The sequence below is a fragment of the Clupea harengus genome, chromosome 6 (assembly GCF_900700415.2).
Source record: "Clupea harengus chromosome 6, Ch_v2.0.2, whole genome shotgun sequence".
NCBI lineage: Eukaryota > Metazoa > Chordata > Actinopteri > Clupeiformes > Clupeidae > Clupea > Clupea harengus.
Window position 1 is genome coordinate 11666652 of NC_045157.1, and position 12500 is coordinate 11679151.

The following is a 12500-nucleotide window of genomic DNA, read 5'->3' on the forward strand; positions in this document are numbered from 1 at the left end:
TATGTTTTTGAGATGGGCAATGATTATATTGGGGAAGCAGAGGTTAGTAAAGGGTTGTAGTTCTGCCTCCTAGTGTTACTTTTGGATTTGTCCATAATCAGTCTTGGCTAGTGTGATAGACAGTGAGTGAGTTATAGGGATAGTGATAGAGAGAGTGTTAGAGAGCGAGAGAGAGTGTAATAGTGATAAAGTGATAGAGTGATAATGATAGAGAGGTCGTGTTAGAGGGATTGTGTAAGAAAAAAAAGACTGAAAATGTGTTAGACATTAAAGAGAAAAATAAGGAATTAATAAAGAAACAGGTTGGTAGGCAGAAAGTTTAAATGAAGTTTCTACATTAAGCAGTTGGAGCTGAGTTAATCATTGCTTTGCATGCACTATAATAATTTATTATTATCATTTATTATAGATTTCGAATAATTAACTGACTGGATGTTCTTCCCTTAACTGGAGTCTGGGGAATTTGTTTATTTGTTTATTTGATTAAGTAATTGATTTAATTATTAACACTGTGTCTAGTCCAACTCTTCTCTTTTTGACGATGAACGACAAGGGACACAGGGGACACCCCCAGTACCTGCATTTAATTCCAATAAGTAACCAGTATCCAATATTACCACCACCGATATTACCACCACATTTCATGAAAATCGGTTTAGAATTAAGCGAGTTACAGGGTTTTTTAGAGAAGTCTTCATCTAGCGCAAATGCTGTGTCTGCCCAGATAGAAAAAGGTCAGTGGATTACTGTCGGCCCGCTGGGGGCAGAGCTGGCACCATGGCACAGGGGGCACGTGCCCAGTGCCCTGGAGCCAATTGGGTTTTAAAAAATATGGGAGTAATCGTGATTTTGAAATTCTATGATTATGAAATTATTGAAATATCTTGTAAATTTGCCGATTTAATCGCATACTGTCGTATTGACGAAGGATAGTCTATAGGTCAAACGTCAATTTCGCGGTCAACGTCTTTTTACTGTCTACGCGTGCTTACAAAGCGTAAACTCAACAGAAAAAGAAGCTAAAGATGCCGCCTTGGTACAACATATACCTTCTATTTCAACATTTTCCTTGGATTTCAACAGAAGTCTTGCCAATTAACTCATTAACTTCAGACTGTATCTGACGCTTCCTGCCAGTGCCAGCAACTGCCAAGGAGGACGGTCGTTTTACGCAAATGTCCGGGGTTAAACATGACCTAAGACAAGGATGTCACACAGACACAGAGGTGTGGCATGTGAACGTGTTGTGGTCATTGAATCGGAACTCGACTTGATCAATTAGGCCTACTTAAAGAAGGCCAGAAGAAAGCCGGTGGTTTAGGTAGGATATTTGTATTTTTTATATATAAATTAAGGTGTGTGTTTGACTCCTAAAGATGTAGGTTAATGTGCTGTAGCCTACATGACATGTTAAGGACGAAACAAGACATAAAATGGCAGTAATTTAACTCGTCCAAATGACGAATAGAATGTCAAAGTAATACATGCTGTGTGGTTGTGAGGGTTGCGCCAAACTCTGTGTGCTTGGCAATATGGAACTCGACCAGAAGTTTGTAGTTTTGGTGTTATCATTTCAAGACTTCCTGGTTCCAAAGAAAAAATCCCTATGGAAAATGTAATGAGTTTTCAAAATAAGGTGTGAGCGAAACCACGCCAGTAGAAAAACCTAGGCAAACGGTTTGGTGAGGTAAAATGTAGTTATCAGGTCGTTTGTAACGAGTTGTTCTCTTGTCTCGTAAAAATAAAGATGTTGCTACCAATATGCTAAAGCAGAAAAATAATGGACTACATGATGTCGCTTGCCTCTGGCAATACGTGGGACTATAGAGTGGTATCCATGGTTACATACAACTCAACTCATACTCCATAGTTTGTTTTGAAACTTCACGTTGAGGATGGCCACACCCACACTATAGGGGTCTGTGGCAGGTTAGTGTCCAGGTGAGAGTTAATGAGCAGTTCTCTGTTTCTTTCAAATAATAGGATGCTTCGAGAGGGCTTGCCCGAAGAGGAACAACTAAGAGAATAAAGTAGGCTACTTTTAAACTATGTGCAGTGTTGTTGTATGTAATGTAGGCTATAACTAAATAAGGATTTTGATCAACTCCCTTGGAACTGTGCATTCTGAATTTGTCATAATGTTTATTTAAACATAACTGCAAGCTACATTATTCACTTGGGTCAGAGGAAGCACAAATCTGCCTCTGACCAATAGGGCCTAGGCAGGGGTAGGGTGGCCAGGGGTAGGTGGCCAGGGGTAGGGGTAGGTGGGCCAGAGGCAGGGGTAGGTGGGCCAGAGGCAGGGGTAGGGTGGCCAGATGCAAACAGACCAGATGTGGGACGAGTAGTGTGGAATAATGTGGGACATGTTACCAACGCTGACAGGTAACCTAAAACTGATACAATGTCTATCTAACTGAATAAGAAACATTTGTATTCTGCTTTTCGACTCGTACCCAGAGTACACTTGTAAAAGGATGCTAACCTCCTGCAAATACCAAGGACCAAGTTTGATGGGTGATAGGGCGTTTTCGGTCACCGCCCCCTCCCTGTGGAAGTTTTGCCCTGATGGGACATGTCCCGCGCGATGCGAGAATTTCCTGTAATCTGACTCACGAGCTTTACTTGGCGCAACACCCTGTCAAAACACGAAACTTTCGTTATACGTGGATGACGCACCGCTTTGGCAACATATTCACACGCACACACACACATGCAGATACACACACACTCCGCGCCAGCCGCCATTAGCCCACTCTGAGCGTTCAATTTGCACAGCGTGACGTAACCAGGGCTCCGCGCTCTGCAGTGTGCGTGTGTGTGTGGTTGGGTTTGGCTGAGGTTTGAGCGAGTCTGAGCGATATCTCCGTTCGGCAGAGACGCAGTCAAGGAAGTGGCACTCTACCCCCGTTTAGCTACGCATAGTTGTGTTTGTGTCGCAGTCAGAGAAACTCGTGAAGTTTTAAGAGAAGTTTGGCGCTGTGTGGGGTCGCGTCTGAAGCACAGGTAATGGACAGAATGTAAGTAACTGTGTTAAGTTTTGTTCACAGAGAGTGTTTTACCTCGCCCTTTTTACGGGGTCCCAGATGAGGATCCGGAGGCCTGGCATGGTTGCAGTGATTAATGCGTTGTGTTTACCTGCTGAGTGCACAGCGCACTGAAGGTTCCTGAAATGCACTGGAGCGCAGCGGAGACGCCCTTTATTAGTGCTTATGTCGGAACACTCTCAGTGTGTGTGTGTGTGTGTGTGTGTGCTACTTCTGAGTATAGACCCTCGTGGGCCAGAGTCATCTGCTGCTGAGTCTGAGAGTGTTTGGCCTCCCTTGTGCTTGAGTGTGTGTTTATAACGTGTGTGTCTTTTTATTTTGTGTGTGTTCATAACGTGAAGCGTGTGTGTTTTTTGGGCCATCATACGGTTTTGTGTATCTTTATATTAAAGAAAAAAATAAAAGCACCCTTTAAACAATACACTATTTATTTTACCTCTAGATAAATTAAATGTGTCACATGACAATTATGACCCTATCATGAAGACACTGAACACTCCGTTGCACTGTGCAGCGGTCAGCTGAGATTTGCAGACTTGTTGGCAAGCTTGTTGGCAAAGCTGCTGTGCGCCCTCTGGTGGACAAATTATGTAATTACATAACTGGTAATTTAGTTGAAGGATCAATCTTCAGTTTTCCCATACTTGATACACACACACACACACAGATAGTTCGGCCATTAGCTTACAATGACCGATAATATTGGCACGCTGATTTAGCAGTCAGGCTCTAGAATGTTCCCCTGCCGCGCTGTATCAGGTGTATCTGAGTTGTGTGCATCCAGAATTTGAGCATTGCAGCCTGATGGACTTTGTGTCATATCCGATTGTGTGTGTGTGTGTGTGTGTGTGCGTGAACAGAGCTTGAGTGTTACGGCCTGACTGATCGTGTGGTGTGTGTGTACTGGGGCCCACAGTTCGGTATGTACCACGTTTTTTGGGCCACGGTTACGGTACGGTTTCAGTATCTTTATATTTGAGAAAAAAATATAATCACCCTTTAAACAATAACTATTTATTCTGCCTTTAGACAAATTAAACTTTTTATTCAGAAAAATGGCAGCATGACTGACTAGGCCTGGTTTCTGTCTCTACTTCAGTGAGGTAGCTTTCACTTGCTCTGGAGGTCCAACTATCAGTGCAGGGGGCATGAGTGTCCGTTTCTCTCTGTGATGTTTCATAGAGCTTTACTGCTAAAACGTGCGTGGGAGGCAGCATTGTAATACTTAATTTTTCCATCAGGTGACATAATCGTGCATCAGTAACCACTGAGAAGGACTGCAGATCTTTGGCTATAAATACTCCCACTGCTTTCGCTATTACCATCACCAAGGGTTTCGGTGCAGTCTGTCTATCTGAAAGCAGGATTATGCAAAAACCACTGGCTCGATTGCCATGAAAGGTGTCGCATGGGCCAAGGAGTAACCCCATACTTTTTGGAGCTGATCAGACTCACGGGGCGGCTTTAGAAATACAATTTTTGCTAACGTTGCGAGATGTGGCCTACTAGCTTTTTTTTTTTTTTTTTTTTTCATTTGTCACAAATTGTTGTTGGAAGGCAACAGCGAGAGATTGTTGTGTTTTTTTCGCTAATGAGTGGACTCTCCTTGATCCACCTGGGATAGGGCCGAGTGATGGCGTCATAAATGAGACATCATGTTAGAACTAATTCCACTCCAGTGGCCAACAGTGCCAAAGCAATGCATGCAGACTCTACTCTGTTTAAAGTCTCGTCATCGTATTGAACACTGAATCCAAAATGTTCCCACACAGCGGATTCGAAAGACGCGGTTCCTCTCCAAATGTGCTTCTCCCTGTGTAGCTAGCGTTAGCTATTGTCAAGTTGGAGCAAAGATAATTTTGCTTTTAGTTTCCCCTCTCTTCTCCAGCTCCTATTTGCATGTTTGGAAAATGATAGGAAATTGACAGGTCTACCGCAATACTGCGGTTCACATGTGCATATTGAACTGTAGGGGGCATACTGAACAGTTCGACAATATACCGTGTACCATTGCATCCCTAGTGTTTGTGTTCATAATGTGTGTGTGTGTGTGTGTGTATTTATAATGTCTGTGTGCATGTGTGTGTGTGTGTTTATAATGTCTGTGTGTGTATGTTTATAATATCTGTGTGTGTGTGTGTGTGTTCATAATGTCTGTGTGCATGTGTGTTTATAATATCTGTGTGTGTGTGAGTGTGTGTGTTTATAATGTCTGTGTGTCTGTTTATAATATCTGTGTATGTGTGTCCATAATGTCTGTATGTGTGTGTTTATAATGTGTTTGTGTTCGTAACGTATGTGTGAGTGTGTACCTGTACAGTAGTAATGGAGAGGGGGGATATAGGCTGGCTGTCAGTCTGTGTGTGTGTGTGTGTGTGTGCGTGTGTGTGTGTGTGTGTTTATAATGTGTGTGTGTGTGTGTGTTTATAATGTGTGTGTGTGTGTGTGTGTTTATAATGTGTGTGTTTATAATGTGTGTTTATAATGTGTGTGTTTATTATGTGTGTGTGTGTGTTTATTATGTGTGTGTGTGTGTGTGTTTATTATGTGTGTGTGTGTGTTTATTATGTGTGTGTGTGTGTGTTTATTATGTGTGTGTTTATTATGTGTGTGTGTACCAGTGGCACCATGAGGGAGCCTGCAGAGGAACAGGCGCCCCAGTTGCCCCAGTCCTCAAGCCAGCCACTGACAAACACGTCCCAGCAGTCCCTCACCACCAATCAGACGGCTGCAGGCAGCTCTCTGGCCCGCCCCCAGCTGCCTCAGCGGCTCTGTGGTTGGCTGGAGAAGAGAGGCGGGCCTCTGAAGCTCTGGAAGACTCGTTGGTTCTCCCACGACGATGGACGGAGTCTGCTGTTGTACTGGCGCACGCCGCAGGATGCCACGCCCCTCGGACAGGTGGAGCTCTCCAGCGCCACCTTCAGCTACTCGCTGGAACCGCAAGAAGAGCAGGGAACCTTCAACATACACACACCACAACGTACCTTCATCCTCAAAGTGAGTGTACACACACACACACCACTCTCACACGGTCCCACACACACACTCTATGTCTCACACACACAGATACATCCTCTGCCTCTCTCACACGCTCACACACACACACACAAGCACAGCATCTATCTCTCACACACATGCACCACTCTCTCACCTTCATCCTGTATATAAACATCATGCTCTTCACATGCACGCACACACTCATATACAGGTGCATCTCAATAAATTAGAATATCATCAAAAAGTTGATTTATTTTAGTAATTCGATTCAAAAAGTGAAACTCATATATTATATAGATTCATTACACACAGACTGATATATTTCAAGTGTTTATTTCTTTTATTTTGATGATTATAACTGACAGCTAATGAAAACCCCAAATTCAGTATCTCAGAAAATTAGAATATTGTGAAAAAGTTCAATATTGAAGACTCATGGTGTCACACTCTAATCAGCTCAAAACACCTTCAAAGGTTTCCTGAGCCTTTAAATGGTCTCTCAGTCTGGTTCAGTAGGCTACACAATCATGGGAAAGACTGCTGACTTGACAGTTGTCCAGCAGACGATCATTGACGCCCTGCACAAGGAGGGTAAGACACAAAAGGTCATTGCTAAAGAAGCTGGCTGTTCACAGAGTGCTGTATCCAAGCACATTAATGGAAAGATGAATGGAAGGAAAAAATGTGGTAGAAAAAGGTGCACAAGCGACAGGGATAACTGCAGCCTTGAGAGGACGTGAAACGAAGCCCATTCAAGAATTTGGGAGAGATTCACAAGAAGTGGACTGCAGCTGGAGTCAGTGCTTCAAGAGCCACCACGCACAGACGTGTCCAGGACATGGGCTTCAGTTGTCGCATTCCTTGTGTCAAGCCACTCTTGAACCAGAGACAACGTCAGAGGCGTCTTACCTGGGCTAAGGACAAAAAGGACTGGACTGTTGCTCAGTGGTCCAAAGTTCTCTTCTCAGATGAAAGTACATTTTGCATTTAATTTGGAAATCAAGGTCCCAGAGTCTGGAGGAAGAGAGGAGAGGCACAGAATCCAAGTTGCTTGAGGTCCAGTGTAAAGTTTCCACAGTCAGTGATGGTTTGGGGTGCCATGTCATCTGCTGGTGTTGGTCCACTGTGTTTTCTCGGGTCCAAGGTCAACGCAGCCGTCTACCAGAAAGTTTTAGAGCACTTCATGCTTCCCTCTGCTGACCAGCTTTATGGAGATGCGGATTTCATTTTCCAGCAGGACTTGGCATCTGCACACACTGCCAAACGTACCAGTACCTGGTTTAAGGACCATGGTATCCCTGTGCTTGATTGGCCAGAAACTCGCCTGACCTAAACCTCATAGAGAATCTACGGGGTATTGTGAAGAGGAAGATGCGAGACACCAGACCCAACAACGCAGAAGAGCTGAAGGCCGCTATCAGAGCAACCTGGGCTTCCATAACACCTCAGCAGTGCCACAGACTGATCGCCTCCATGCCACGCCGCATTGCTGCAGTAATTCATGCAAAAGGAGCCCCGACCAAGTATTGAGTGCTGTACATGTTCATACTTTTCAGTAGTCCAACATTTCTGTGTTAAAATTAGTTTTTTTTATTGGTCTTAAGTAATATTCTAATTTTCTGAGATACTGAATTTGGGGTTTTCATTAGATGTCAGTTATAATCATCAAAATTAAAAGAAATAAACACTTGAAATACATCAGTCTGTGTGTAATGAATCTAAATAATATATGAGTTTCACTTTTTGAATCGAATTACTGAAATAAATCAACTTTTTGATGATATTCTAATTTATTGAGATGGACCTGTATATGGACAAACACACACATACACACGGACAGACACACACACACATACACATACTCACACACGTACACACACACACACACACATGGACACACACACCACTCTATCTCTCGCACGGTCACACACACACATAGACAGCACGCTACTTTGCATTTCTACTACTGCAAAGTACAAAATAGTCTTCACAGAAATCTGAAATACACTCAGTCGACACATAAAATTGTCTTTACAGAAATCTGAAATACACTCAGTCGACACATGAAATTGTCAAAACAGAGAACTGAAATACACTCAGTCGACACATAAAATAGTCATTACAGAGAACTGAAACACACTCTGTCGAAACATAAAATAGTCATTACAGAGAACTGAAACACACTCTGTCGAAACATAAAATAGTCATTACAGAGAACTGAAATACACTCAGTCGACACATGAAATAGTCATTACAGAGAACTGAAATACACTCAGTCGACACATGAAATAGTCATTACAGAGAACTGAAATATACTCAAACAACACATAAATGGAAGGACATTAGGGTGCTGGGGCAGTAACGTTATTCCAAACATGTAAAGAACATCTTACACTATACTATGCAGAATGTAAAGTGTACCCTTTCTGCATGACACAGACAAATGAGACCGTGTATCCAGCCTCCTATTTGGGTCTTGAAAATGGTATGATGGTGTAGTAGGGTCTTAAAGTGCTCACAGATGTTAATGGTTTGATTGTTGTGTCTTACGAAGTGAACAGTGTGTAATGTTTTGCTAAAAATGAAAGTGAAATTGAAAACTGAGGCTGAAATTGAAGGCTGAAAATTGTGTGGTTTTGATCTTTGGATGACAGGTTTGTACTGTCAACTGTGAATGCTGAAGAGGGTACATTTAGAATTTTTACAGAAAGTGTGTGTGTGTGTGTGTGTATTTCAGGCTGCTAGTCATGAGTTGATGATGTACTGGTTGCAGCAGCTGCAGCTCACACGATGTCAACAAAGGACGCAGAGAGGAGACACAAACACACACACTGCTGGTAAGACACACATACACTGCACACAATAAATATGTGCATGGCTCATAGCTTCAGTCTGCAGACTGTTTCCTGTCAGAGCAACACACACACACACACACACACACACACACACACACACACACACACACACACACACATCCACACAACACACATCCACACAACACACATACACACACACACACACACACACACACACACATATGCACAAAACACACACACACACACACACCGAGAGAAGTGGAGCAGACCCCATCCTTAGAATTATAACTATGAATTAGAGCCATATACTGTATGTCTATAAAGAGTCCAAGTGTGTGTGTTTTGTCTGTCTGAGAAAATAACAGTAACTGCGTGCCTGCATGTGTGTACTGCTAGCTCTGGTTTGTGTGTGCAGTATGTCATGCATGTCCAGATATAAATGTGGTGTGAGTGTGTGTCAATATAAGCGCGTAGTGCCTGAGGCCTGATGATTGCCTGAAATAAATTCTCAGTTGTCGAGGACTATTTCAAACAATGGAATGTGTGTGTATGTATTTGTGATATATGAGGTGTGTGTGTGTGTGTGTGTGTGTGTGTGTGTGTATGTATTTGTGGTATATGACGTGTATGTGTGTGTATGTATTTGTGGTATATGACGTGTGTGTGTGTGTGTGTGTGTGTGTGTGTATTAGTGGAGTTTCTTCCTCAGGTTAAAATGCCAATGGGTTTTGTAGGCGAAAAGGCAGCCAATCTACCGTCTCCTGGACAAAGCAACCCACTGAACATTTCACTCAAACACCCCATTATAGAGTTTCAGTGAGTATGTACACCCATACCACATACACCACACACACATACACACAGGCATGCGTATACACACACAGGCATACACACAGTCACACACACACAGGAGAAAAAGGGAGAGAGAGAAAGAAGAGGAATAAAAGAGGGTCTGTCAGGAGTTTCTGCAGGAATCCTCAGGGGGGAGAGGCTGAGGAGTCTGGGCTCTGTAAAGCGCCTAGAGACAATTGTATTGTTATGGCGCTATATAAATAAAATTGAATTGAATTGAATTGAATTGAATTGAATTGAGTCTGTAAGAGGAGTCAGTTAGAAAAGAGGATCACATACACAGCTCTCACAGAATGTAAAATTGGATGGCTGTGTGTTTGTTTGTGTGTGTGCTACCGGAACATGTGGGATGTGTGTGTGTGTGTGTGTGTGTGTGTGTGTGTGTGTGTGTGTGTGTGTGTGTGTTACAGGAACCTGTCTCTGAGGAGTAAAAGTGTGTGTGTGTGTGTGTGTGTGTGTGTGTGTGTGTGTGTGTGTTACAGGAACCTTCGTCTGAGGAGTAAAAGTGTGTGTGTGTGTGTGTTACAGGAACCTGTGTCTGAGGAGTAAAAGTGTGTGTGTGTGTGTGTGTTACAGGAACCTGTGTCTGAAGGGTAAAAGTGTGTGTGTGTGTGTGTGTGGTACAGGAACCTGTGTCTGAGGAGTAAAAGTGTGTGTGTGTGTTACAGGAATCTGTGTCTGAGGAGTAAAAGTGTGTGTGTTTGTGTTTGTGTGTGTGTGTGTTACAGGAACCCGTGACTGAGGAGTAAACGTGTGTGTGTTTGTGTGTGTGTTACAGGAACCTGTGTCTGGGGAGTAAAAGTGTGTTGTGTGTGTGTTTGTGTGTGTGTGTGTGTGTTACAGGAACCTGTGTCTAAGGAGTAAAAGTGTGTTGTGTGTGTGTGTGTGTGTGTGTGTGTGTGTGTGTTACAGGAACCTGTGTTTGAGGAGTCAAAGTGTGTTGTGTGTGTGTTTGTCTGTGTGTGTGTGTGTTACAGGAACCTGTGTCTGAGGAGTAAAAGTGTGTTGTGTGTGTGTGTGTGTGTGTGTGTGTGTGTGTGTTACAGGAACCTGTGTCTGAGGAGTAAAAGTGTGTTGTGTGTGTGTGTTACAGGAACCTGTGTCTGAGGAGTAAAAGGGTTTCCCACCTGGATCAGGCCCCCATCCCACCTCCAACCTCCCTGGACACACCCACTCACGATACAGCTAATCAGGAGACATCCTCCTTGGACACACCCACTCATAATACACCCAATCAAGAATCAACCTCCATGGACACACCCACTCCTAATATAGCCAATCAGGAGACAGCCTCCTTGGATACACTCTCTATGGATACAGCAAATCAGGAAAAAGCCTCCCTGGACACACCCACTCATAATATAGCCTATCAGGAAACAGACTCCCTGGACACACCCACTCACAATACAGCTAATCAGGAGACATCCTCCTTGGACACACCCACTCATAATACACCCAATCAGGAATCAACCTTCCTGGACACACCCACTCATAATACACCCAATCAGGAATCAACCTTCCTGGACACACCCACTCATAATACAGCCGGTCAGGAAACAACCACCATGGACACACCCACTCCTAATACAGCCAATCAGGAGACAGCCTCCTTGGATACACTCTCTATGGATACAGCAAATCAGGAAAAAGCCTCCCTGGACACACCCACTCCTAATACAGCCAATCAGGAGACAGCCTCCTTGGATATACTCTCTATGGATACAGTGACTCAGGAAACAGCCTCCCTGGACGCACCCACTCATGATACAGCCAATCAGGAAACAGACTCCCTGTCCACACCCAGTAAGGTTATAGCCAATAAAAGACCAGCTTCTCTGATCATGCTCAGAAAGATTTGTAGTAAGTCCTGCTTTAATCACCATCAATGAACAAACACACTCAACACAAGACAACACACACTCATACACACACACTAAAAACACACACACACACACACACTCACTCAACACAAGACAACACACACTCATACACACAAACACACACACTCAACACAAGACAACGCACACTCATACACACAAACACACACAAACACACACAACGTAACACAAGACAACGCACACTCATACGCACAAACACACACATGTTCATTTTTATCACTCACATATCCTCTCAGGTGTGTGAAGTTCATTTTTACCTCTCTCTGCTTCTCTCCCCTTCAACCCCCTCTATCTTTGCCAGTGGGGGAGTTAGTGTGCCCCCGCCCCTCCCCAAAGGCTCACAGGAGGAAGAAGGTTGTTTCTGCCACCCTACCACCTCATCGCCATGGAAATGACCCCACCCCCCGCTTAGAGCTGGAAATGTTCACCCTGGAAAAGGAGCTCAGCGAACAGAAGGTGGGCTGGGGGGGCGGAAGGTTTACCTTGATATCGATGTAGTGACTGAAGGGGAATTGAATGTGTGTGTATGTACATGTGTGTGTGCGTGTGTCAATATTTGTGTGTGTGTGTGTACGTTTGTGTGCATGTGTGTGTGTATGTGTGTGTGTGTTTGTGTGTGTGTGTGTGTGTGTGTGTGTGTGTGTGTGTGTCGGTGTTGGCGTGCATGCATGTGTGTGTTTTAGGAGCTGGTGTTGTCACTCTATAGGGCGTTAGAGGCATCCCAGAGGGAGAAGCGGGCGTGTGTAGACTTCCTGTCTGCCCCTGGCGAGGACCAGCGGCTGGAGCTGCTACGTCACCGCGAGCGACAGGTTGCTAAGCTACAGGCCGAGGCGGATGATCTGCACCAGCATCTACGCGAGCGAGACGAACAGGTGTGTTAGAGAGAGACA

The 12500-nt window shown here is 44.0% G+C and overlaps 1 protein-coding gene across 2 annotated transcripts in view; it reads left to right on the forward strand.

Annotated features, from left to right (window-relative positions):
- Positions 1-2623: 2623 nt before the first annotated feature.
- tbc1d2 (TBC1 domain family, member 2) overlaps positions 2624-12500 on the forward strand; it is a 16667-nt gene continuing 6790 nt past the window's right edge. The window contains exons 1-7 of one of the 2 annotated variants that reach the window (XM_031569001.1): positions 2624-3020; positions 5669-6044; positions 8782-8881; positions 9553-9676; positions 10806-11572; positions 11912-12066; positions 12294-12482. In XM_031569001.1, coding sequence (XP_031424861.1) covers positions 3010-3020; positions 5669-6044; positions 8782-8881; positions 9553-9676; positions 10806-11572; positions 11912-12066; positions 12294-12482 — 1722 coding nt within the window. In that variant the 5' untranslated portion in view covers positions 2624-3009. The remainder of the gene's footprint in view (positions 3021-5668; positions 6045-8781; positions 8882-9552; positions 9677-10805; positions 11573-11911; positions 12067-12293; positions 12483-12500) is intronic. The other variant, XM_031569002.1, reaches the window with a different exon arrangement.